At 39.6% G+C, this 27,458-nt stretch overlaps 3 protein-coding genes across 6 annotated transcripts in view; 2 read left to right on the top strand and 1 right to left on the bottom strand.

Moving 5' to 3' along the window:
• The first annotated feature begins 203 nt into the window (after nucleotides 1-203).
• LOC131427456 (uncharacterized) lies at nucleotides 204-7,354 on the top strand. Its single transcript, XM_058590660.1, has 4 exons — nucleotides 204-1,050; nucleotides 2,253-2,469; nucleotides 2,521-3,488; nucleotides 3,591-7,354. The coding sequence occupies exons 1-4, from the start codon at nucleotides 204-206 to the stop codon at nucleotides 7,352-7,354; spliced, it is 5,796 nt and encodes a 1,931-aa protein (XP_058446643.1).
• Nucleotides 7,355-15,461: 8,107 nt separating this feature from the next.
• Nucleotides 15,462-18,623, top strand: LOC131425383 (uncharacterized). Of its 2 annotated transcripts, XM_058587226.1 has the most exons (4): nucleotides 15,462-15,763; nucleotides 15,817-16,428; nucleotides 16,480-17,388; nucleotides 17,988-18,623. In XM_058587226.1, the coding sequence occupies exons 1-4, from the start codon at nucleotides 15,725-15,727 to the stop codon at nucleotides 18,015-18,017; spliced, it is 1,590 nt and encodes a 529-aa protein (XP_058443209.1). In that variant the 5' UTR covers nucleotides 15,462-15,724; the 3' UTR covers nucleotides 18,018-18,623. The 2 variants fall into 2 exon arrangements, with proteins under 2 accessions (XP_058443209.1, XP_058443208.1); XM_058587225.1 differs by having other exon boundaries at nucleotides 15,464-15,763; nucleotides 16,480-18,623.
• Nucleotides 18,624-19,813: 1,190 nt separating this feature from the next.
• The window catches only part of LOC131425382 (NADP-dependent malic enzyme), a 45,973-nt gene continuing 38,328 nt past the window's right edge, over nucleotides 19,814-27,458 (bottom strand). For all 3 annotated transcript variants that reach the window (XM_058587224.1, XM_058587223.1, XM_058587222.1), the window contains 2 exons: nucleotides 22,124-23,057; nucleotides 19,814-22,062 (listed from right to left, as the gene is read on the bottom strand). In XM_058587224.1, coding sequence (XP_058443207.1) covers nucleotides 21,383-22,062; nucleotides 22,124-23,057 — 1,614 coding nt within the window. In that variant the 3' untranslated portion in view covers nucleotides 19,814-21,382. The remainder of the gene's footprint in view (nucleotides 22,063-22,123; nucleotides 23,058-27,458) is intronic.

Here is a 27,458-nt window from a genome sequence, read left to right as displayed (position 1 = left end):
TGAAAAGAAAGAGGAAAAAGGGAAAACTATTAATGTAAGTAAGCAAATGAAAGTGAAGAAAAGTGAATTAATAAGATTATTGTTTTCGATTATTTTATTTGAATAAAAATAGTTTTAAGCTGCTGCAAATCGCATTAAAAGCACTGCTGTAAAAATTTAGTTATTTAGGGTGGTCCGAAATCGAACAAACTTAAAAATTAATAATGGTTGGACCAAATCCAAACCCTGAAAAGTCAGGATATAATTGCGCGGCTTGTAATCGTCCGGATAATGAAGAGTCGCAAATGGTATTTTGTGATCATTGTGAGCGATGGTATCATTTTGGTTGCGCCGGTGTTACAGCGGAAATAAAGGACGTTTCGTGGTGCTGTCAAAAGTGCGTTAGTATCGGAACCGGCGATTCGAGTTCGGACGGTCTAAACGAGGAGTTGGAAAAGCTCGAGCAGGAGAAAAAGAAACAGAAAAAGGCACTCAAGAAGGAAAAAGTCTTGCATCAGAAGCGCTTGGAAATGCAACAGGAGCTCTTCGAGATGCGTCAATCGTTGGAAAAGGAAAAGAGGGAGATGGAATTGGCGTTCGAAAAGGCACAGATAAATAAAAGGATCGCTGCTGAAGAAGCGCATCAGAAAAAGCTGGACGAAATGCGGACGGAGATGGAAGGAAAGTTGAAACAGTTGCAATTAAAACGGAAAAACGAGTTAGTTAAAGAAAAAGACGTTCAAAAGGATGAAATAGGAGGTGAAGGAGCGGGAAGCTCGAAAATGGTAACGCGTAAACAGACGCAACCGGAGCCTGCAGCATCAGGAAAAGAGCCCGAGAAGAAAAAGTCGGGGAATAAAAAGCCTGGAAAAGTGGATCCGTCGTCAACTAGCGTGAGCGAATTTAGAGGAGCATACCGCAAACATTCGACACCGAAAGCAACCGGAAAGTTCGTCGAAAAATTTGTTAAAGGACCGGCTACTCTGCCGGACAGTTTCATGTTTGGTAACGCGAGCAATAAAACACCAACCGGACATCCAGAAGTTCCCAGGAAGAGCGCCAAGATTATGCGTAAGCTAGGGAAAGTCCAAGAGTCGGAAAGCGAAGAAAGTGCCGAAGAAGAAGAAAAAGTACGGGTGTGTAATGTCAGAGACATAACTGGATGTCGTGAATACGAATATGACACGCTTTATTTATGCTTCCGAATTCGAATTGGTAATTGATCGATTGTTTGAATTGTGCAACTTTCCCCTCTTTCATTACTAGAAATTTAAATGATGCGCCTAGACTAAACTACATATTAGTTACATTAAACATTCTGAAACGCAATTAAATATTATGAAATAAGCAGTATAGTTCATTATAATAAAAAATGGTGGCTCTGAAAAGAACTTTTTATGAAAGCGTTCGTGATGAAGAGTGACGAGTTGAGTTAGTTCAGCACGCAGACTCTGAATTCTAAACCCATATTCCGGAACTAAGCTCTGAAACTTGAAGACCGCCATGACTACCAGAATGAGTTGTATAGAGTACAGTAAAGTAAATTTCCGCATAATTCTTTACGAGTATTATTATGGTTCTAAAAAGAACCGAATAGAAGAAGTCTGGAATAAAGAACTGGACCCTGAGTTCAAGAACTAAATTTAGAACCAATAACAGACTCAGAATCCAGTTTGAATTCTAGAACTGCAATTTCGAAACTGAAATTAGTTCCGGAATACAGTTTCAGCACGCAGGCTCTGAATACTAAACCTATATTGCGGAACTAATATCTGAAATTTGAACTTCTCGTTACGACTACCGAAAAGCAAATGAGAGTTGCTACCTGATCGTTTTAACCACGCAGAAGGTGCACTCTCCGTCGCTGCTGGTTGATAGTTCAACTCCCACGACGTCTGCTTCTATCGAACACACGAAAAGAAATGATCGATTTTCGACCACGGTTTCCCTTTTATATGCATTCAGTTGAAGATATGTGCCTGACTGCCTCAAAATCGTCGTCCTTGCGCGAAAAATCCAAGCGAAAGTAAAGAGTTTTCCACATTATTTTCAAATTTTGAGAAAACTTAATTTTTGAGTTGTTTGTAGTTATCTCACATTGTTCAAAATATTATCCTAAATTCCTGATCATATTTTTGATGAAATGGTGAAAGAATTATGTTGCTACCATTAATACAAGTCGAGATATTCACGATTAAGTTCTGCCCATTCTTCCATATGGCTAATTTTGAAAAGGCACCCCATAGTAAAGTAAGTCGTATTCACGACAAAAGAAGAGTCGTTCGAAGAAGATGAGCATAGTACCGGATCGGAGCAAGAGAGTTCAGAAGAGGAGGAAGAAGGTGGCGAAAGCGGACAAGAGAGTTCGGCAAATTCCGAGAAAGATGAAAGGAAAAAACGATCGTCTCGAAAAGTTGATCATTCGAAACGGGGCGAACATCGTGAGCCGACTAAAGCACAGTTGTCCGCTCGGCAGTTTTTGTCCAGGAAGTAACCTACGTTTTCCGGCAATCTGGAGGAATGGCCGATGTTTATCAGCAGTTATGAGACGTCGACGGAGGCGTGCGGCTTTTCCAATGTCGAAAACCTGGGGCGACTTCAAGAGTGCCTAAAGGGTGAAGCGCTAGAAGCGGTGAGAGGCAGACTACTTTTGCCGAAATCAGTTCCGAACATCATTGAGACCCTACGTATGCTGTATGGACGACCAGAGCGCCTACTGAACATGCTGCTAGCGAAGGTTCGCAACACAGCACCGCCGAAGGCTGATCGGTTGGTAACTTTCATAGGGTTCGGAGTGGTAGTCCAACAACTTGCCGATCATTTGGAAGCTACCGGACTAACTACGCATCTGGTGAATCCGATGCTCATTCAAGAGCTAACCGAAAAGCTACCCGCAGGAACACAGCTGGATTGGGTGCGGTACAGAAGAAGAAGCAAGGTGGTTACACTGCGAACGTTATCGAATTTTCTTACGAGTATCGTACAAGACGCAAGTGAAATCGTGGCATACGGAGAATCATCCGGAACTGCGGAATATGGATCTAGAAAGAGCAAAACGAAGATCAGAACGAATGAAGGGTTTGTGCATGCACACGACGCATTGGAAAGTAGACACTCAGGTCTATCAGTGAAGGAGAGAATACCGTGTAGAATCTGTGGTGGACTGAATCACCGAATTAGAAACTGTGATAAGTTTCGAAAACTGTCTCTCGTCGAACGGTGGGAAGCTGTCCGTAAATGGCAGCTGTGTCAACTGTGCTTGAACGAACACGGAGCGGCTAACTGTAAGCTTAGTTTCCGTTGCGACATCGAAGGATGTAAAGATCGTCACAATCCTCTGCTACACGCGTTGAGATCGTCTACCGGTTCAAACTGCAACATCCATTCTAGCCAACCGAAGTCTTCCGTAATCTTTCGAATGATACCTGTTACGTTGTACTGCGGAAAGTTTGCAGTAGATACGATCGCGTTCCTGGATGAAGGCTCGTCGTACACTCGGTGGAAAAGGAGTTGGTCTATCGGTTGGGAATTAATGGTGCAACGCAACCGCTACGCGTGACATGGACTTGAAAAAGATTCACAGTGCGTGAATTTCTGCATCTCTGCAAAAGGATCAGCTCAGCGTTTTCTGATAAAAGGCGCTCACACGGTAGAAAGCTTAAAGCTTCCGACGCATTCCCTACCTCTGTCCGAAATCGTGAAACAGTACGATCATCTACGAGGTTTGCCGATTGCTGATATTCGTTCAGCTACTCCACGGATTTTGATCGGGCTAAAGGATATACACCTGTACGCGCCGATAGAATCCAAAATTGGTCGGCCAGAAGAGCCGATAGCGGTCAGATCGAAGCTAGGCTGGACTATTTACGGTCCGATGGAAGCAGTCACGACAAGTAGCGGAATTGTCGGCCATCATACGTGCAGCACCGTTACGAACCAAGAGCTCCACGATCTGCTTAAGAGCTACTATACGCTAGAGGAGTCTGGTATATCGGTGGCCTTGCTTCCCGAACCAGAAGAAGACAGGAGAGCGAAGGATATACTAAAAAAGACAACGAAAAGGATTGGTGATTGCTTCGAAACAGGTCTGTTGTGGAAGGAAGATAATCCCGAATTCCCCGATAGCTATCTTATGGCTGTCAAGCGTTTAAAATGTTTGGAGAATCGTCTGAGGAAAAATCCAGAGTTGTACGATAAAGTACGTAGAACGATCGCTGACTACTTGGCTAAAGGGTACGCCCACAAGGCGACATCGTCAGAGCTAGCGGCATTTGATAGCAACAAAGTGTGGCATGTGCCGCTGAATTTCGTTTACAATCCAAAGAAGGAGAAGTTTCGCCTAGTATGGGATGCAAGAGCAGAAGTTAGAGGAGTTTCGCTAAACTCAAAGCTATTGAAGGTACCAGATATGCTAACCGCCCTACCAGCTGTTATATCTAAGTTCCGAGAGCGGGAAATCGGTTTTGGCGCGGACATCAAGGAGATGTACCACCAGTTACGGATTCGAGATGAAGATAAGCGAGTACAAAGATTCCTGTTCCGGAACGATTCGTCCGCGAAGCCGGATGTTTACGTAATGGACGTGGCAACGTTTGGATCGACGAGTTCGCCATGCTCCGCACAATATGTAAAAAACATAAACGCGAAAGAATATGCGGGACAGTTTCCAGCGGCTGCAAAAGCCATAATCGAAAATCACTACGTCGATGACTACTTCGACAGCGCGGACACAATCGAAGAAGCAGTGGAACGAGCAAAAGATGTGCGTTACGTCCATTCCAAGGGTGGTTTCGAGCTACGAAACTGGGTCTCCAACTCCGACGAGTTTTTAGTAGCCTTGGGAGAACGAAAAGCCAATCAGTGCGTACGCTTTAGTGAAGATAAGGAATCCGGATCCGAGCGAGTACTAGGGATCGTATGGAGTCCCGCTAGCGATGAATTTTCGTTTTCCACCACGTCGAGAGACGATCTAACACCATTTCTATTCGGTGAGCGACTACCAACGAAAAGAATCGTGATGAGTTGCGTGATGAGCTTCTTTGACCCGTTAGGACTGTTGTCGAACTTTACGTTTTATGGCAAGTTACTGATTCAAGATCTATGGCGCAGCGGATGCGAGTGGGATCAGCAAATCGATAGCGATTGTGCAGAAAAGTGGGAAAACTGGATCAGACGGCTTCCGGATGTTGAAACCGTGCGAATTCCTCGCTATTTCTTTCGTAGGAGCTGTTCAGTAGACTACGGCAGCCTGCAGTTGCATACGTTCACCGACGCGAGTCAAGACGCGTACGGGACAGCTGTGTATCTCCGGGTAGAGACGACCGAAGGACCAATATGTTCGCTTGTGATGTCGAAGTCAAAGGTTTCACCACTACAGCACATGTCAATTCCCCGTTTGGAGCTCCAAGCAGCTGTGTTAGGTGCAAGACTTGCCAACTCTGTCTCCGATGTTCTTTCGCTTGAAGTGAAACGACGATTCATGTGGTCCGATTCGAAAACGGTGTTGTCATGGATACACTCCGACCATCGCCGATACAAGCAATTCGTGGCATTCAGGATCGGTGAAATACACAGTCTGACGAAGCTCACTGATTGGAGATGGGTGCCAACGAAATGCAACGTTGCCGACGCTTTGACAAAGTGGGGAAAAACGCACAGCCTTTATTCTGACGGATCTTGGTTTCGCGGTCCTGAATTCCTTCGTCTATCGGAGAATCGTTGGCCAAAGCAAATAGAATTGAAACCGAATGTAGCCGAAGAAGTACGAGCCTGTTTCCTATTTCACGAGGTTAGAACGATTGAATCGATGGTGGAGCCGCAGCGGTTCTTGAAGTGGAGGGTCTTAGTTCGAACGCTGGCGTGTGTCTTCAGATTCATCACGAATTGCAAGCTGAAGAGAAAGGGATTGCCGATAGAAGCGGTTCCGACTAGCGCGGTGTTCGAGAAGGTGGTAAAAAAAGGCGCGCGATCGAAGATTGTACCGTTGAAGCGCGAAGAGTACCAAAAGGCAGAGGCGTATCTTTGGAGGTCGGCTCAGGCTGATTGCTTTGAAGACGAAGTCAGGACGTTGAAGAAGAACCGACATCTACCGATTGAACAGTATCACCAACTGGAAAGGGCCAGTAGTATTTACGGTTTGAGCCCGTTTTTGGACGCCGAGGACGTGCTACGTATGGAGGGTAGAGCAGCACGAGGATCGTCGCTGCCATTCGAACTAAAGTTTCCGATTATTCTACCGAAGAAGCATCCGGTCACTGATAAGCTGCTTGATTATTATCATCAACAAGTAGCTCACGGGAACGCGGAGACTGCCGTAAACGTGACACGCCAACGTTTCTACATTCAGGGACTGCGCGCAGAGTTGAAACGTATCGCAAGGGACTGTGTGTGGTGCAAGGTGCACAAATGTCGACCGACGACCCCCAGAATGGCTCCACTTCCGGAATCGCGTGTTACGCCGAATCTTCCGGCATTCAGTCATACCGGCGTAGATTATTGCGGACCTTTGACAGTAACTGTTGGCCGAAGATCTGAAAAACGATACATCTGTCTATTTACGTGTATGACGACGAGAGCAGTACATCTTGAGGTAGCGCACAGTCTGACAACTCAGGCATGTCTGATGGCTATACGGCGATTCGTGTGCCGTAGAGGGAAACCGCTAGAGTTCTACTCGGACAACGGTACGAATTTCCAAGCAGCAAGTAAAGAGATCATGCAGCAGATTGGGACCGATTGTGAAAACGAGTTTACCGATTCCAGGACACGCTGGAATTTCAACCCACCCAGCGCACCTCACATGGGCGGGGTTTGGGAGCGACTTGTTCGCTCCGTAAAAGCAGCTCTAACTGTATTCGACGATGGTCGGTCATTGACCGATGAAGTACTCCTAACGACTATTGCAGAAGCCGAGGACCTGATCAACTCTCGGCCTTTAACTTATGTTTCTCTGGAGCCGGAACTAGAAGAAGCATTGACCCCGAATCATTTCATTCGCGGTGTCGGTGCTATCAATGCAGAGTGTTTCATCCCGTCGACAAGCGAAGCCGAAGCACTCCGTGATCGATACAAACGATCGCAGCGACTAGCAGATAAGCTGTGGATACGGTGGGTGTCCGAATACCTGCCGTCGATCAACCGACGGACGAAGTGGCACTCTGAGGCACCGCCACTATCCCGTGGCGAATTGGTGTACATTACGGACGACGCGATGCGGAAAAGCTGGGTCCGTGGCGTTGTGACGGAAATCTACCCGGGAGCGGATGGCAGAATCCGTCAGGCGATGGTTATGACTGCTAATGGTAAGTTTAGGAGACCGGTGACGAAGCTTGCAGTGCTCGAAGTGCAGGATCGTAAATCCGGTAATGCTGATTAGCCCACACCAGAGTTACGGGGAGGGGTATGTACGCGCTGATGCATACGTCCCATCGGCAACATAATTCACCATAGCAGAACGAGGCAACCCCGTGAGTGTGAAGAACCATAGCAACCTGGATGCAGAGCATAGATGTCAGTGAGTATGTTGTAAGCAAGAAGGAAGAAAAATAAACAACAGCATAAGTGAAGTTGTAACACAGTTTAGCCAGCAAGCGATAGTGTTTTTTAGACAATTTGTGATATTGAGAGCCAGGATTGTTAGTCGAAGTAGATCTAGCACCTACCGTGAAAACAGGTGAATTATCGATCTAACAGTAGGTGAGAAGAATTTATTCAAAAATGTTATAATGTTTATTGAACTTATTGAAACTTGATATCACAGGAAATTGAAAAGCGCACCGCTGCAACTAATCTGAAAAGAAAGAGGAAAAAGGGAAAACTATTAATGTAAGTAAGCAAATGAAAGTGAAGAAAAGTGAATTAATAAGATTATTGTTTTCGATTATTTTATTTGAATAAAAATAGTTTTAAGCTGCTGCAAATCGCATTAAAAGCACTGCTGTAAAAATTTAGTTATTTAGGGTGGTCCGAAATCGAACACGAGGTATAACTTCACTCTGTGCCGGATCTAAGCTTCTTGAGATTTTAGTTGGAGACGTCCTATTTCGTGAAACAAAGTCGTATATCTCGAAGGATCAGCATGGTTTTTTCCCAAACAGATCGACTATCACCAATCTGACACAATTCTGTTCTTATTGTATTAAAAATATGGAAACTGGATCACAAGTAGACACAATATACACGGACCTCAAAGCTGCGTTTGATCGTGTAGATCATACACTATTACTAGCAAAACTTGAGCGTTTAGGAGTATCATCAAACTTTTCTTCGTGGCTTAAATCATACCTCGTAGGCCGAGTTCTGTCTGTAAAGCTTGGAAACGTTGAGTCATACAACTTCATCAATATGTCGGGTGTTCCTCAAGGAAGCAACCTCGGTCCATTACTATTTTTGCTATTTTTCAATGACGTTTCTCTCGTCATACCACCAGGATACAGACTTATGTATGCGGATGATTTGAAATTATTTCTTGTGGTACGTTCAACAGCAGATTGCGAGCAACTTCAGCGGTACTTAAACAATTTCTGTAATTGGTGCAATCTCAACCTCATGACTATAAGTGTGTCTAAATGCTCGGTAATTTCTTTTACACGTAAGAAAAGCCCAATACTTTGGAACTACAGCATCTCTGGTGAAACACTTGAAAGAGTATCAGTCTTTAAAGATCTCGGCGTGCATCTTGATTCCCAACTTTCATTTAGACATCATTACGCTCATATAATAGCTCAGGCAAATAGAAATCTTGGTTTCATTGTGAGGGTCGCCAGAGAGTTTAACGATCCGTACTGCTTGCGAGCATTATATTATTCGCTAGTTCGGTCTGTCCTCGAAGCATCAGTACATATTTGGAGCCCATACGTGAGCGTCTGAATCAATAGAATCGAAGCAGTACAAGCACGATTTCTCCGATTTGCTCTTAGATCTCTGCCTTGGCGTAATCCGTTAGAACTGCCACCATATACCGATCGCTGTTGTTTGCTCGGTATGGACACACTAGCCAAACGAAGGACCATATTCAGAGCGGTATTTATAGCAAAATTACTAAGTGGACAAATCGATGCTCCGGAGATTCTCTCTCAAATACATATCAATGTTCCTCCGAGAAGCCTTAGAGCGTGGAATTTCTTGAGGCTCGATTTTCAACGTACAGAGTATGGTCAGAATGAACCAATCAGGGCAATGTGTTATGTATTTAATAGTGTGTATGACCATTTTGATTTCTCCGTGTCTAGTACCGTTTTCAAAAATAGGCTTAAGAGACTTCAATAGATAATAACCTTTTTAGACCTAACGAATTTTAAAACACGTATATGTTATTTATTTAGTTATTATTTATTTAAAATTGTGAAAATGTATTTATGTAAGACTATGAAAATGTATTTATGTAAGCATGTATGTTTGTGAAAAAGTAGAAAAGATGATGGGTTTTTGCGCGCATTTGAAGATTGCTGATTTTCAAATGGGCTTTTCCCATCCATACACTATTTCATGAAGACCAACATAGGTCAGATGGAAATAAATAAATAAATAAATAAATAAATTACGTGGATGTCAAATGATACTGTTCAAGTCGACTTACTGGGACAGATAAGTGAAGGTTATATAGATAAACAGAATTGATTATATGCGGAACGGAGGTTCGCGAAAACATTTTTTTTGCTGAATGGTGCGGGACGACTTCAGCTGCAACATTTCAGAACGAAGTGTATATATCAAATTAAAAAAAATGAGTACCTAGTTTGAGGTTTTTTGAGACAACGAGCTGGATCGGCCGTTAAATAATTGAACTATGAGCTTTTCGGTATTGTTAAGCTAGTAATATCGCCAATATTGTTAAGAATCGGAATAATCTGATTACCGTGAAATAACTACGATTTTTTTTTCAATATTTCAAATTACAGTTGATATCGTTTTACCACCAATTCGCTTATTTCCACCATAATGGCAAACGAAGGGAAATATGTGCGTCTAACCGAGAACGATGAGGCTACTGACAGAGAGTCGGTTAGCTCAACAAATTTAGTAGTTAATGAAAAATTAGACAGCACGAGTTTTGAGAGTACAGTTACTAATGATAGTATTGACTCTAACTCGATTCACGATAAATCAGAATCATCAGCAGCATCATCAACAGAGTCTGAAAGTGATGACGAATTTGCAGAAAACAATTCGGATCTAGTCTCCAAGAATAAAGTTGACACGCTGGAGAGAATCGAACGCATGGAAAAAAAAGTTGGCCTCGTTAGCCCAGGCTTTAAGCAGATTTTACCGTCCAGCAGTTTCAACTACCCCAGTAAATACTACGCAAAATGATGGAGCAGAATGGGATTCGACTTACAAGCATGTTAATAATATTCCAAGGCCTACTTCAACTGTTAGATGGGGCCATATTAAACCTAGAGTGCCTATAACCAGAGTGACGACATCTCATCCGTAATGCTGGCAACACTCAAAACGGTTAAAGCGAGATGATGACTGTTTCGTTCTCTTTGTATTGCATTTGACAGGTCGTTTGCTCGTTTGGAACAAAGCTGTCATTCCAAACGAACAGCTGTCGTCACACTGGTTTAAGGCACTCTAATTAAACCATTTCCTAGTGGTGTAGCATCGAACAAATTGTGCGAATCGTGGAACAGGTATATGGAGAATTTTGAAATTGCAGCTTCATTAGCTCATGATCCAGTTCAACGTGCACTATTACGACAATCGGCTAGCGAAACGGTATCGCAATAACGGAAGGCGTCCTGCTCATCCAAGAGGTCAAATTTGTCCAGCATTCAGCAAGCGATGCATGAAGAAGTACAGTCTGCCTCTCCATCACGGAGTGAGGAGGAACCAGACGATAAAAAGGTAATTGACAGTTGAATTAAAAAAATAAAAAGAAATGAAAAAAAAACAACAATTATTGAAAAAAATTAAAATATAACAATATTATAAAAAAATTCTTTTACGGAGAGGTAGGGAGATGTGGGGTTGTGAATACCTTCCTAAATATATCTAGACATTCGTTGGAAGCAAACTAACTAGTCACAACAATACACCCCTGGAAATAACACGAGGTAGTGTGATGTTTGTACCCATGGTAATGTGTTGTTTGTATCCATGGTGATACCAAATACAAATTATAATACGGAATACTTCGACAAATTTTCAAGGACACATTTTGCATCGTGCACTGTCATGATACACTGTCAGAGTGACAATGTACTTTAACGAGTTTTCTATAAAACTAGCAACACTGAAGGTTAAGAACAAGTTCACCATAGTTACTGTTTATTATAGTGAAAAATAAATAAACAAACAGTTTTTATCTGATTTTCAAGATCACAAGCGAAATGTAAGCTAAACAATAATCTAGAATGGTTTAGCCACTATGAATATACTACTAGCTGTATTGTTATTTGTAGATTCGTGGGTGTTTGTGTTCATTTTTCATCTTTTGTGCCGGTGATATTTAGACTGATTGTTGCAGTTTAATACAGAAACGATAAACATAAACAAACAAGTTTGTTATGCACCGTAGCAACTAGCATAAAGCGTTGTCAGAAACGATGTCCTTCCACATTTTCAAACTATCGCAATGAAAGGGAGATATTTGCTAGGCTTACTTGTTCAGGCTGTGAACCAAACATTGACGGTTCGTTGGTATGGGACTTAGGGGTATTATTATTTGTATTTGGTGATACCACGCTTATTATTATTCAATCGTAGTAAGCGATCAACGAACTAACTCGTTCTCTTTCTTCTTTGGTCGCTTAAACAGGTAACACGCATTATCAAATTGTCTTAGCTTGGCTGGGTGATTCCAGACTCAATAAAAAAAACTCACAATTACTACTACTTCTTTTAGTGTAATCTACGATTAAACATGGAAATCCTTAGGAATGTGTGAAATTGGGTAAGGTTAGGTTATTTCGGATCAACATTTTTTTAATCAGAAACCAGTGTAATGTTGATTTCTCGAGTACTAGAATGTATGGCGATCGAGCACTATTTATTTTGGATACTTTATTTGTTATTTCCAGGCATTTGAAAAATGGTTTCAAACCAAGTTTAATGCTCCATTCTGAATAAACGGCAGATTTCGCATAATGAATTAAGATCAACATTACCACCTCAGAGTAAAAACTTTTTCTTCAACTTCTACTATGATTTTTCAATCGAATTTGCCCGGTTTTATAAAAAATCGTTGAAAAGGTGGAGTAATTAAAAATTTTCTTACCGATTTGACAGCTCTTGCTGAAAGTATCATCTCTAAGCAAGCAGCGCCTCTACATTTCAGTTTTGCGACAATGTGCCAATAGGATTCTAGGACAGGACCAGACAACTGGCTTCTTTTTCCAGAAAAATATTTCTCTTCTTATTCCGGTTGCTCCCTGCTGTAAATAATAAATGCCTCGGGATCACTGTTGCCAGTAGAGATAATTATTCATTCTGAAAACTTTCTCCCCTTATAACACGCAATTATTTATCATTTGAAAACACTTAGACAAATGTTATATCGGTCAAAAATATAGCTCTGGATTCATTTTGATCAGATGTTTGTTTTGAAGAAAACGTTTAGTTGAAACAGCTTTATAAAATTTTTCTAAAACACTCAATTTTGGGTAATTAATTTTTGCAGCTTTATTAACTAAAGTATTCAACATAATCTATTTGAGAAAAATAATAACATACAGAAGTATCCAAAGATTCGGTGCTATTCTCAACCAACATAATCAATATTCTTGCCATATCACACTTCGTGATTTCAGGCTTTCTCTTTGTATCATCCAGTGATTGTTAAATGTACTCGTATACTTTCCGCATTGACAGGACTTAAAAACAAATTGAACTTAAATCCTATTGAAATTAATAATTTTGAAAAGATGACCCGAAAAATAAAATATCCAATATCAAGCTACATTGTTACTGACGATACTGACAACACTTTTTCTACCACCCTGCAGTAATATTGATTTCAACAACTTGTACTTGCTTATGTCAATTTCAACCAATCACGAGCTGGTCCGAAATTGGTCCTAAAAGTGGATTAACAATTGTCAGGTCCTGTCCTAGATAGGATTAAATGTTTTGTGGCGTGCTAGCCCACCCGCTTGTGAGGAATTCTGGCAACCGTCAGAAGGCTGACTGCATTCCGGCTGCTGTCAAAATTGTCCAGGCGAAATTGCGTCATTATCTCGCCGTACTTGTCTTGTTTATTTTCCTCCTCTTTCTTTTTTCTTTTTTTTATTCGACTTCATTTGATATTCGTCAATCCCGCATGTACGTACAAAAAACTAATTTTGAGACGAGGTAAATGAGATTGAAAATGGGTATGTTTGGTAATGAGAAAGCAATGTTATTGGCAATAACATTTTCCATGATTAGTATATATGAAGGGCAATAATTTATTGCCTTTCAAATGTGTCTTTTATTGAAAAAATAAAACTAAGACGCTTAAAATGTAGAACCGATTCAAAACGGTTCTGCCAATTTTGTATAGCAAAAATCCGACAGAAAAGAACCGTTAATAACCGCTGGGCACTTGTACGCGGCGGGCAGATTTCCCCCCAGACGGCTGGCTATGTCTGCCAGCCATTTTTGCCGGAATTCTGCCAGAGTTCCGGCAAAAGTCTGGCAACAATGCAACAACCGTTTCCAGCAGAGAATTTCGCCTAGCGGTTATTAACGGTTCTTTTCTGTCGGATTTTTGCTATCAAAATTGGCAGAACCGTTTTGAATCGGTTCTACAGTTTAAGCGTCTTAGTTTTATTTTTTCAATAAAAGATACATTTGAAAGGCAATAAATTATTGCCCTTCATATATACTAATCATGGAAAAAGTTATTGCCAATAACATTGCTTTCTCATTACCAAACATACCCATTTTCAATCTCATTTACCTCGTCTCAAAATTAGTTTTTTGTACGTACATGCGGGATTGACGAATATCAAATGAAGTCGAATAAAAAAAAAGAAAAAAGAAATAGGAGGGAAATAAACAAGACAAGTACGGCGAGATAATGACGCAATTTCGCCTGGACAATTTTGACAGCAGCCGGAATGCAGCCACCCTTCTGACGGTTGCCAGAATTCCTCACAAGCGGGAGTTTGTGATTGGAAAATAGTACTTCATTCGTAAAGATTGCACTGCAGCGTGTAAAACTTGCTACCCAGAAATTGGTAGCATTATTCCAAAACAAAAGTCAACTGTTGCCAATTTCGTATGGTAGGATCAGAGATGCCAGATATTTTCATTGAAAATCTGTATTGCTTTGTATAAAAAATCTGTATTTATCTGTATTCACTAATGAAAGGAAATTTCGGAAATAAAATGATGTTTAAAGATGTTATTCCATTAGATTATTGTTATAGAATGGCAGATGCAAGGAGCATTCCTTTATATCGTAAGTCCTTGTCGCACTGACAAGAACATTCAACGACGAAATTTAATTTTTTTTTGTTATCAACCACAATTGAATTGTAAATCCATATACTTTTTTCGTTTGAAAATCCTGACTTGGAATTCAAACATGGAATTCAAACGCCCAATACGCAACGTCAAGCCATGTCATACAACTTTTCAGTCTGACAATAAAGTTTCATGACGCCATGACTTCCTTGAACATCAGTTCAAATTGGTTTCAAATTATGATATAAATGTATTTCAGCGTTCATCATTAAACAGCTGCACGAAAAAATTTTCATTTAATATGGGCAATCAAACACGCTCAGACGGAAAAGTTTCATTATTTCTCTCTTACTTTTTGTGATATCTGTATAAATCTGTATTTAATTTGAGAAATCTGTATAAAATCTGTACTCTGTATTAAATCTGTATGCGCATGTAAAAATCTGTATAATACAGATAAATCTGTATAAATGGCATCTCTGGGTCGTTTGCTCGTTTGGAACTGGTAGCTGTCATTCCAAACCAGAGATGCCAGATATTTTCATAGAAAATCTGTATTGATTCGTATAAAATATCTGTATTTATCTGTATTCGCTAATAAAATGAAATTTCTACAATACAATTATGTTAAAAGGTGTTATTCCAATAGATTATGATTATAGAGTGGTAGATTAAATTTCATATCTTATATTATATTCATCGACGAAATTTTATAGTTTTTTCCTATCAACAACAATTGAATTATGGCGCCATATACTTGTCTTATTTGAAAATGTTCACTTCATAAGTTGAGATGGATTTCCAAAACCCAATATGCAACGTCAAGTCAGGTAATACAACTGTCAGTCTGGCAATAGTGTTTCATGATGCCAAGACTTGTCTAACCTTTAAGTTCAATTTAGTTACAAATTTTAATATGAATGGATTTCAGTGTTCTTCATTAAATATCTGCACAAAAAAAATATATATTTTAAAAAGTGATTTGTACGTTGATTCCTAAACGTTTATCTTGTCATTGCAATCAAATACTAATAGATAGCTCAAATACTAATAGATAGTTTAATTTTTTACTTAATACGTTTGGTGAAATCTGTATAAATCTGTATTAAATTTAAGAAATCTGTACTCTGTATTAAATCTGTATGCGCAAGTAAAAATCTGTATAATACAGATAAATCTGTATAAATGGCATCTCTGGGTAGGATGATGTTTTGTTATATTTGCCGGTGTTTTCTAGCATCTAGGTTTTTATTAAATTAACGTTCAATTTACGTTACATAGATGTTCTTAGATCTTAATTTAGCAAAAAGCTGCGTTTTGTTTTGATTACATTTACTATGCCAGTATTTGAATAATGGCTGGTGCCCTGAACAATAATAATCGTGAAGTGCAAGTATGTTATTTCAAGAGTTATTTTGTCGAATATATATTAGTTCTGTTCTGCAGATTTTCCACTCGGACGTCTTACTCAAAGTTCTCAGTTCAAAAAGGTTGTTGATTGATCATGTTGAAATCTTAGAAGTATGTTTAGATGGTTTGGATCACCGAGCTAATCCTTGGTTCACGGCCCCCAGATGTCTAATTTTGAGCTCAGTTTCTGGAGTAGGCGCATATTTGCTAGGTCGAGAGCATATAAAATGGTCTCTTTCATTTCTTACCACGAGCACTATTTACGGGTTGGGATTTTTCTTAAAATGGATGAAACAAGTCTGTTTTAGTCGACGATTGAAGCAAATTTCCACTCTTATTCGATCACTGGAGCAGTTTGAAGCGGCTGTTAAGAAAAACGTACTATTCTTAAACGAATGTAATCATGTACGATCAGCTCAACTAGCACTGGATAAGTTGGGAAGTGGAATGGCTAATTTTGCGACCAATTGCTTTCGATGCATTGTTGAAGTTATCAAAATAATACATGCTTCGATTAAAATGTTAGAGTTGGACTTTCCTTTGGACGAACGATGGGACTCTCTGTATATGCCTATGGAAGAACTGGAAGGTTGTGAAACGTTTTTAACTGATGCAGCTATTGCGCCGATAGAGTTGAAAGTTATAAAAGTAAGGCTTTATTTTAGAATCCAATCAAGGTTGCTAACTCTTGTTTTTCAGGATGTTTACAACATTTTTGCCTACGTTCAGTCACAGTACCTAACTCGATTAGTTCTCTCAATTGTCTGTTCAACAAATCCTGTGTTTCCTTGTTCGATTTTGAAGCTTTCCAGTGAAATTCAATTTCGTAAGAATGCGTGCCTAAAATATCTCAATAGAGTTATGGATTATAAACGTGAAAAAATACCGAATCGTCAATCGACCAGCACAATCCCAGCTGAAGTACTTAACGTTCGGAGTTTTTCTCTGACATTTGTGACCAAGTTATTAAACACTGCTCACCGATTCAATTTACTAGAAGAGGAACTAGAGAATAGTATACAAGAATACGATAAAAAATCTTTTGCATCTTTCCTGGAGTCAATGGAAGCTTCTCTGGAAACAATTACTAATGATTTACTCACATCAACTGAAGAGTGTCAACGTTTGTTGATAATGGTGAAAAAAATACTCAACAAGGAGAATGTTGGCTCTCTAGAACTGTCTGGATTATTTCAAGAACCATCCACCAAAAACGATGATTTGACAATCAATCATGAACGCGTATTTTCGGAACAGGATGAACCAGTGTTCAAAGATGAATTCTTTGCAGTTGTTGGTTCTCATTGCGATTTTGATACAGAAAAACGCAAATCAATCAATCTGACGGATGACTTGGAAGCAGTCAATTCGAAAATTGTCAAAAGGCATTTCAAACCGGTACTGGAACAATTGCGTGAACGGATTGAACCAATCGGTGTACAGTTCAAGCAGAGAGAAAAACAAGCTCTGCTTGATAAAGGAATAGACTGGGTCGAACTGGAGGTAGATGATGTTGGTAAAACGACTTCGGAGAGTGATTCAGATGATCAGGGCGATGATGAACGGGACACTAGGAAATTTCGGAGCTCTGTTAGACGGTACGACGAGGTAAGAGACTTTCTGGCGGCCAAACAACAAACGAACATATTTGGATTAAAACCTATTACTAACATAGTAAGTGAGGATGTGCTCGAATAGGTAGCAGTTGAGTTTTCGAATTATTCCATTAGGAGTTTGAAAATCTTGAACAGCAATATCCCGAATGAATGTGTATTCAAATGGACGTCAACGTTTCTGTGCGTGTATTCAAATTTGTCCGGGTTTCAGAAACGGAGCCGGACAAATAAAACAATGAATTCCTATAACGGTGCTGCTAGTCATTACAAATAGAAAGTTCTTGGATGTAAGCTGAGAAAAATGTGCATTATCTTCTTAGTTTCGGTAATTTCACATAAGACAGTGACAGTATCTGTTTGCTTACATGCTGAGGAAAATGTGCATTATCTTCTTAGTTTCGGTAATTTCACATAAGACAGTGACAGTATCTGTTTGCTTACATGCTGAGGAAAATGTGCATTATCTTCTTAGTTTCGGTAATTTCGCATAAGACAGTATCTGTTTGCTTACATCCTCTTTCGCGTGTTGTGGCACAATTATTACGTTTTTGTTTCATTTTCCAGTTCTGATCTAATGTTTTTGGGTTTCAGGTATCGCTTTTTTCTTTGCTGTGTCACTAGCGTGACAGGCTAAAGTCAGTGTTGGCACATCTTGCCCGTGTATTGTTAGATTATAATTTTATTTTGTATTTTAATTTCGATTGTGTTTTTTCCACATGTTTTGTTGATTTATATTCGTATAGGTTATGTTTCGATTTTATTATTATTTTCGATTACTCTGTGATTTTCGATTGTAATTTCTTTTAAATTGACTCCCGATGATGTTTCGCGGCGTCGCCACACGGATTCACTCTAGGACAAGAAAAAACTTTCTTCCGCGAACAGAATAGAATACACGCACCAGTGCGAAACGAGATGCTTACACGTTGAAAGCTTCACCGGAAGTTGAGGTATCGTTTATTAGTAAGATTTAATCTCCCCGATTCTGAATTTCGTTCGAATCGGATTGCTTCGATCAAATACGAAATTTTGCATTCTGTAGCTCGATCGAGTTCGACTTTTACATACAAAAGCATCATTCGATCGAATTACAGAATGCAAATTTTTATATTCATTCTACAAAATTCGATTCGTTCAAAATACTTAGTAGGGGTGAATAGTCGATGAAAGTCACTAAAAGTATGAAATGTTTATTACTATAATAAAAATAAATATCTGTCAAATATATTTTTCGTTTATTTCTTCGACTCCAATGTAGTACGAATATTACGAATCTGTCCGAAAAAACGTTCTTTCAGTTGTTCTACATAATTAAAAACTCAACAATCTACACACTTAAATTTTTTAGCTGAGTCTCGGCAAAAAAATGCCGAGATTCGCACAGCCGAGTAATCAGCAATCATCTCGGCAAAAATAAAATTACTGAGCGTCTCGGCATCCTAAAATTTGACAAACGTCAAATATTGCCGAAATCGTCAGCATAAGATTTACTGTTTGCTCAGTGAAACGATCACTGAATATTCGGCAATCCAATAAAACGAAAAAAAAATGAAAAAATAAATTACCGAATCATCAGTAATTTAAAATCTAGTCAATTAATTTTCTTTGTAATTTCTCAACATTATAAACACGCCATTCAGGATCAAAAATTCCATTTATTAACACTTAAAGAAGGCTTACAAATTTGTTGCCAGTAGTGCTTAGCCTCTACCTGAAAACATGTAGCATAAAAATGCGGCGTTTCCAGATGCGACCACCTTGAGTCGAGCTGGAAATATGAAAATAAAAATATATATTGATTTTTGGCTTACATAAATGTTCAATATTTAATGATGCATATACGGTATTGTTCAAAAAATAAACTTACTTTGATCTATTGAATTATTCCATGCATTGGGTTATTTTTTCGCATATCCCCCAAAGTTTTGTCTCGAGGACGCTTTGAGCCCCGTGTTGGGTGTTTTTCCCTTAAAATCGCGAGTGCTCTGATAAAATCGCGAAACATGTCACTATATTTATTTAATATTTTTACTTGCAAGTGGTTCCACGCTTCTTCGAAGATTATCCATTTTTTCACTCGAGAATTTCATCAGAAAATAATCGCACAATGCGAAGCGAAAATGTAACGCGGCAATAAATGACAGCTGTCATGCTGAATCTCGGCAACAGCTAGCGCATATTCCGGAATCTCGGCAAACGTCTCTGCTGATGTCGGCATATCTGTTGTTTACTGATAAATTCAGCAAGCAATTATGCCAAATTTCGGCAAAGTGAAGCATTTTATCGAAATATCAGTAAATGCATTTAACGAAGTTCAGAAACATGCGTATTGATTACTGAGCAATCAGCAAATTTACGTGTTGCTGATCAGTTTCGGCATTTTATTATGCCGAGTTCAAGAAATGGTTTTAAGTGTGTACCAATGTGATACCATTAACACATTTATTCGTAGTACTATATCTTAGCCAATGGTTGACAATACATCTTACAGCTTTCGTTTATCTTAAGAAGGATGCTGGGTTGAATAAATTACGAATTTGTAAAGCTTTCTATGCTAGATTTTATGTGAGTGATGCAAAAGTACACAGAGAAGCACGATGAGAATAGTACACACTTAAAACCATTTCTTGAACTCGGCATAATAAAATGCCGAAACTGATCAGCAACACGTAAATTTGCTGATTGCTCAGTAATCAATACGCATGTTTCTGAACTTCGTTAAATGCATTTACTGATATTTCGATAAAATGCTTCACTTTGCCGAAATTTGGCATAATTGCTTGCTGAATTTATCAGTAAACAACAGATATGCCGACATCAGCAGAGACGTTTGCCGAGATTCCGGAATATGCGCTAGCTGTTGCCGAGATTCAGCATGACAGCTGTCATTTATTGCCGCGTTACATTTTCGCTTCGCATTGTGCGATTATTTTCTGATGAAATTCTCGAGTGAAAAAATGGATAATCTTCGAAGAAGCGTGGAACCACTTGCAAGTAAAAATATTAAATAAATATAGTGACATGTTTCGCGATTTTATCAGAGCACTCGCGATTTTAAGGGAAAAACACCCAACACGGGGCTCAAAGCGTCCTCGAGACAAAACTTTGGGGGATATGCGAAAAAATAACCCAATGCATGGAATAATTCAATAGATCAAAGTAAGTTTATTTTTTGAACAATACCGTATATGCATCATTAAATATTGAACATTTATGTAAGCCAAAAATCAATATATATTTTTATTTTCATATTTCCAGCTCGACTCAAGGTGGTCGCATCTGGAAACGCCGCATTTTTATGCTACATGTTTTCAGGTAGAGGCTAAGCACTACTGGCAACAAATTTGTAAGCCTTCTTTAAGTGTTAATAAATGGAATTTTTGATCCTGAATGGCGTGTTTATAATGTTGAGAAATTACAAAGAAAATTAATTGACTAGATTTTAAATTACTGATGATTCGGTAATTTATTTTTTCATTTTTTTTTCGTTTTATTGGATTGCCGAATATTCAGTGATCGTTTCACTGAGCAAACAGTAAATCTTATGCTGACGATTTCGGCAATATTTGACGTTTGTCAAATTTTAGGATGCCGAGACGCTCAGTAATTTTATTTTTGCCGAGATGATTGCTGATTACTCGGCTGTGCGAATCTCGGCATTTTTTTGCCGAGACTCAGCTAAAAAATTTAAGTGTGTATGTTTTGTTGTTACCTTACACAGAAAAAACAAGGATGATCAACATTATAATACAATGCAATTGGGAAACAATATGAACAACACAATGTTTGTTTTGTTAGACAGAAATCATTTCACCTAAATAAACCTAAGCATAAAATAATATACAAAACATTTTTTTATCTCTTCAAAAATCTAAAATATTCCGATCTTCTAACTCACAGTTGGCACCCGTGCTTGAAATCTTTTGCTATGCGAATTACAAAATACACAATAGAAAGAACCAAATATTGATGAAACACGCCTTTATTTACAACTTAGGCCACGGATAGATGGCGGGCAAGGCCGATTTATATTCAAGGTCGTACATTTGCGAACGTACGAACGCTTCCTTATCACTTGGCTCAGGTTTGGTCGACGCTAGGCCATTTGCGTAGGCATATTCCATAATGCGGACGGCAATTTTGATCGAACAGTCCTGAATCATTTCTAGCGGTGGGTAGAGGCTTCCGCGCTCAAGGTCCTCCTTGGTAACAATATCAGCTAACCGTTGAGCGGAGATGAGAAACAGTTCTTCCGGGATGGTGAGAGCTCCGGCACAGATCACACCGAGAGCAACACCAGGGAAGATGTATGAGTTGTTACCTTGGCCTGGGTAATACGTCGTACCTTTGAAGGTAACGGGAGCGAACGGAGATCCGGAAGCAAAAACGCATCGACCTTCGGTGTTCTCGTAGGCTTGCTCTGCAGTGCATTCCGCTTTGCTGGTTGGATTGGACAAGGCAAATACGATCGGGCGATCGTTGATTTCGGCCATTGTTCGTAGAATTTCCGGCGTGAAAGCACCGGCAATCGCCGCAGCTCCGATGATGACAGTCGGTTTCAGCACTTTCACTGCTTCAGCCAAAGTGTCAACCGGAGCATGTTCATGGGCATAATGGTGCTTATGACCGGAGATTCCACCCTTCGGACGATCTTTTACGATAAGACCTAAGACATACGAAAATGGGTTAATCAAAGACACTTAAAATTGTACCAAAATCTTTCTTACCTTTACTGTCAACTAGCCAAATTCGTTTGCGGGCATCCTCTTCGCTTAAACCATCCTTACGCATTGCCATCATGCAAAGTTCGGCAATTCCAAGGGCGGCTTCACCGGCTCCCTGGAACAGGATCTTGTTTTCACTAAGCTTTGTTTTGGTCACACGCAGCGAAGCCAGTAGACCAGCAACAGCCACCGAAGCGGTTCCCTGGATATCATCATTGAAAGTACAGTAGTTTTCACGATATTTGTCCAGGAAGCGGAAAGCATTCGCATTGGCAAAGTCCTCGAACTGAATCAGACAATTGCGACCGAAGCGGCGAACGGCAGCCTTCATAAATTCATCGATGAATTCATCATATGCCGCTCCGGTGACACGTTTATGGCGAAGGCCAACGTACAGAGGATCATCCAGGATACTCTGCGTGTTGGTTCCCACGTCTAATGTAATCGGCAAACACTGGTGAGGTTTGATTCCTGCCAGAGCCGTGTAGAGAGCAAGCTTGCCGACAGGGATACCCATTCCATTAGCACCTAAATCGCCCAAACCCAGAATCCGTTCACCATCAGTGACGCAAATGGCGCGTACATCGGTTTCGGGCCAGTTCTTCAAAACATCGTACACGTGCCCCTTATCGTTGATCGTAATATACAGGCCCTTCGGTTGCTGGAAGATCATACTGTACTTTTGGCAGGCCAATCCCACAGTCGGCGTGTAAACCAGGGGCATCATGTTACCAATATCCGATGCCAGGACCCGATAAAACAGACGCTCGTTGCGATCCATCAGACTCACCAGATAGATGTACTTGTCCAGATCGTTTTCATAGCGATTCAGCAGGGTCAAGCAGTGCTTAACCTGTTCCGGCTCGGAACGTACGATTGCAGGTAGTAGACCATGAATGCCCAACGCTTGGCGCTCCTCGATGGTAAACGCGAGACCCTGGAAAGTGAAAGAGACGATATTAGAGCGGTAAGGAAATATTCAAAATTCTCGTCCGGGACATCAGCACTTTGTGTGATGTGTTTTAAATGTCTTTTTTCCTATACTGAAACTAACCCGCTTTGTACCCTTACTATAGTCGAACTGTTTGTGGTTTGAAGCCAGTTTCGAAGTTAGTTTCAACGTCATTGAACTGAAATTCGGGTCAATTTTGAACCTGATTTTTATATCGGGTTTGCGAAACCATCTTAGTTTCGTAAAAAATGTTTGTTTGAAGAAATTACCCTGGAAGTCAGTTCCAGCAGACCCTGTCAGCTTGGAGCGAAATCAATCTTCAGTTCAACAACGCCATCGCACGGCATCACATTCAACATATCAAGACAATTGTATGGGTGCGCAGCCCTGCTATTTTGGCGCGCACGAATTTGACATTTCTCTCCCCTACTTCTATGTATGAGATTCGATGCGGACTCCCCTGAGGGCAACATGCTCGCAAAAAAGATGTTGCCAATGATTTGTTCGGGAAATGTGAGAGCTGGATATCTTGTTAATATGATGTCTTTGGTTCCAGGTTATTCAAGTAAAAAGCCAGTAGAGCAAAAAACTTTACGGTTTCTTCGCGGTTTATGTTAAATATGATGACAGTTCGGAGACGTGATAGCAATAACTGTTTGGCAGAAAGATGTAGAATAATTGGTTAGATTTTTCACATTGAAGAGAACCAAATATTTCGCCCATGTAATAGTGCTCGAGTAATAAAATCAGGACGCACCGAAAAGTCAGTGCCGAAAAACGTACATACATACAACCCCAGCTCCATTACCTTCATGACCCTTGTGACGGTTGTAGTGAATATACTGTCGTGTTTTTGTTAGGGCAGAATTCTAACACAATAGCATAGAAAAAAATAATATGCGAACCACGTGAAAACCCGAGTTAGTTAGTAGGGCATCATGTGTTATTCATTCGGACGTCATGGTTCAAACAGTATCATCAAGTCGAATGCAAACAAAATTAGTCCATCGACATTTACTCGGCAAACAAAACTGTTGTCGAATTCATGACCCGCGCCTTGCAGGAAATCGCCACAGGCATGTTACTATTTCTGTGATGGTGTAGAAGTGGGGAGCGGGGAGAAGCTATAGTGAATATCGTGAACATAGATCGAAGCCCATTTGAAACATGTAGACTTTGAAATATCTGTAAGCATTCTGCTTAACTGGTATAAAGTAAGCTTAGACCTGGTTAGACAGTGAACCATTTCGCGAATGATTGGAGTTTTTGGTTAAAACTTCATATTGCGGCAGTTACCTACATTAAAATGGGACAAAAAGACTGTTTAGAGGTGATAAAAAGTACAGAGAGCATAGCATACTTTGATTGATAATATATTTAAACTTTTGAGTTTTTTTATGGATAGTATAAAAACCAAGAGGAGAGTCGCTTAACACAAACTATATTGTGCCTCTAAAAACACGTGATATACTGTGAGTCTAAGTGTGCCATGCTGTGCCCCATGAAACAGCTACTTGTCAAAACTGAGCCCTTCGTGTGCCGTAACTGCGCAACTGTATGAAAACGAAAGTGCCAATATTGATAAATGCACCAACGCATTGTGTTAATGTGTGATTGGCACATTGTTCTAAGCGTCCTCCCTTTGATAAAAACAAATTGGGCAGAAGTGATTTTATCAAAAGATTTGAAACTTGCACATGCTTGCATTTTTTTTCAATTTCGGAAAATGACAATTGAGCTGTCAAAAATAGAGTTATTTGTGACAATGGGAAAAATTACTTAAGAACTGTTAGATTTATGCTTAAAAATATTCGTGAAATGATTAATAGTCTTAATTCAAGAAGACTCTATGTTCGACATTTACGGATGTACTAAATTGTGAGAGATTTACCGAAGATAGAGTTACAAGTAGCTATGTTAATTGGTAACCTAAAGCATCAATGTTAATAACAAACTAAATAAATGAAAGAATGGACACGAACTTGTTAAGTTAAAACAACAGCGACGCTATTGAAAGTACGTTGGAGTTCTGTGATAACGCTATAGTGCTAGAGGTTGGATTGTCGGAAAGTAGTAGTTGCTTAGTAGTTAAAAAGTGTTTTGTCATGGGAGGTTCCGAGGAGCAAATCGAATAAAACGGCGTTGCACACCTTTAACTCTGTCAAACCTGGTCGGCACCGATACTGATCAAAGAACTCTGGGGTTACCAAAAGATGTACATTTCTAAGAATCTGTACATCTAAGAATTCTCTGTAAAATTTCAGTTAATCCCGATCAGTAACGGAGTAGCAACCAGGGGTGGTCGTTCAAACTCAAGCTCGTGGATTTCAAATCGAGGAGCAATATTCAAGCGTTGATACACTGCACTCAAGTCAAGCGTAGGATACAATACACTCAAATCTTTGCAGGCGATTTTTATGAGAGCTACCCACCTATTAAAAAATCGCCTGCAAAAAAACCGCATAACTCGGAAATTTGCATAAAAAACTGCATATCTTCGAAAAATTGCATGAAAAAACCTGTTTAAATCCACCTAGTGGTGTAATGATGCCTTTCTTATATCTCTCTTATATAAATGTGTATTACTCTTCAAAATAATTTTTCTTTGATTCTTGAAAAACAAGGTTTGGCCATAAACTAGTATAGCCTACAGAGTGAAACAGTACTCAGATCGGTTAGACCATCTCTGAGAAAACGAAGTGAGTTCCACTATTGCAGGTATCTACGAAACCCGATCCGGGAACCGGTATAATCGAAGTTGCTTCGAGAAAAGTGACTGGGATCCATTTTTGAGTCTATGGCTACAATCTCAGGTCGTTAATCGAAAATTCGTTATATTTGAGAACCAGGAGAGGTGAAATTAATCTGTTTGGTCATCTATTGACAATGACTACCGATTTGAATAGCTTTGTACGACCGTTAGTAAGTTAAAACCGGATATAAATAAATGATATATATAAAAAAATTATTTAACGTTTTTCACTTTGCCGCTTTTAGTGACGGTGTAAAATTCAACAATCTTCACCCAGTAATTCCAGAATCGGATGTCGGATCCGGATGAAATTCAAGAATTCAATATAAAATCACAAGAGTTTTCATTTAAACCGAAGTTTGTGAAACTCGGTCAAGTCAAGTGAGTGAGATACATTTTGGAATATATGACACCGCTATTTCCGGAATAAGAAATCGGGATCCTAGATAGCAGGAATCGGTTTGTTCGAGAAAAATGAGGAAGTTTTTTGAAATAGAAATTTTTAAACAAATCACCCTGTACTTCTGAAACCGGAAGGCGGATCGAAATAAAATTCAGGAACTTTGTATGGGACATTTATACCTTTCATTTGATTCTAAGTTTGTAAGAATCGGTTCAGTCGTCTCTGAGAAAAGTAAGTGTACTTATTTTAATTTTTTTGCACATATCACTCTGTAATTCCGGAACCGGAAGTGGGATTCGAATAAAAATCAGGAACTTTGTATGGAGCTATAAAACCTCTCATTTGAATTTAAGTTTGCGAAAATCGGTTCATCCATTTCCGAGAAAAGTGAGTGCAAAAAAAATTTACATTTACATTTTGCGTACTCGACGAACTGAGTCGAATGGTACATGACACTCGGCCCTCTGGGCCCCGGTTTAAAAGTCGGGTTTCACATAACTATGAAAGTTCTCATTCATTTGATTCAAAGTTTGAGAAAATCGGTTGAGTTGTTGCAGTTTCATTTTGGAGTTTTGAACACTATTTCCGATACTTCCGGAACCGGATTTCGTGGTTCGGTATAGCCGAGACCGATTCATATGATTATTAGCCCATCATTCGATTCTAAGGTTAAGAAAATCGGTGGAGCGATCCCCGGATTCCGGAAACCGGTATATCCGATGTAAGTTTCCGTGATCTTACAAAACCATTTAACTACAGGAATTAGTTTACATCTTTTTCTATGAAGGCAATCTTTTGGATTTGCAGTTTTTTCACTCATTACCCGGAACCGGAAGTAAGATCCATATGAAATTTAAAAAAGTACGGGTGTGTAATGTCAGAGACATAACTGGATGTCGTGAATACGAATATGGCACGCTTTATTTATGCTTCCGAATTCGAATTGGTAGTTCGATTGTTTGAATTGTGCAACTTTCCCTTCTTTCATTACTAGAATTTAAAACGATGCGCCTAGACTAAATTACAGATTAGTTACATTAAACATTCTGAAACGCAATTAAATATTATGAAATAAGCAGTATAGTTCTTTATAATAAAATAATGGTGGCCCTGAAAAGAACTTTTTATGAATGCGTTCGTGATGGAGAGTGACGAGTTGTGTTAGTTCAGCACGCAGACTCTGAATTCTAAACCCACATTCCGGAACTAAGCTCTGAAATTTGAAGACGAT

Source organism: Malaya genurostris, chromosome 1, assembly GCF_030247185.1.
Source record: "Malaya genurostris strain Urasoe2022 chromosome 1, Malgen_1.1, whole genome shotgun sequence".
Taxonomy (NCBI): Eukaryota; Metazoa; Arthropoda; class Insecta; order Diptera; family Culicidae; genus Malaya; species Malaya genurostris.
The sequence above is the reverse complement of the archived record's forward strand: the minus strand, read 5'-3'. Positions and strand labels throughout refer to the sequence as shown.

What these genes read in the sequence shown, in the direction of transcription:
- LOC131425383 (XM_058587225.1), top strand. Translation starts at nt 15,725, where the DNA reads ATGGCTGGTGCCCTGAACAATAATAATCGTGAAGTGCAA. An exon ending in ATAATAATCGTGAAGTGCAA is followed by an intron (nt 15,764 to 15,816) that starts GTATGTTATTTC and finishes TCTGTTCTGCAG; the next exon opens with ATTTTCCACTCGGACGTCTT. An exon ending in TAGAGTTGAAAGTTATAAAA is followed by an intron (nt 16,429 to 16,479) that starts GTAAGGCTTTAT and finishes CTTGTTTTTCAG; the next exon opens with GATGTTTACAACATTTTTGC.
- LOC131427456 (XM_058590660.1), top strand. Translation starts at nt 204, where the DNA reads ATGGTTGGACCAAATCCAAACCCTGAAAAGTCAGGATATAATTGCGCG. An exon ending in GAAGAGCGCCAAGATTATGC is followed by an intron (nt 1,051 to 2,252) that starts GTAAGCTAGGGA and finishes TCACGACAAAAG; the next exon opens with AAGAGTCGTTCGAAGAAGAT. An exon ending in CGGCAGTTTTTGTCCAGGAA is followed by an intron (nt 2,470 to 2,520) that starts GTAACCTACGTT and finishes GTTTATCAGCAG; the next exon opens with TTATGAGACGTCGACGGAGG.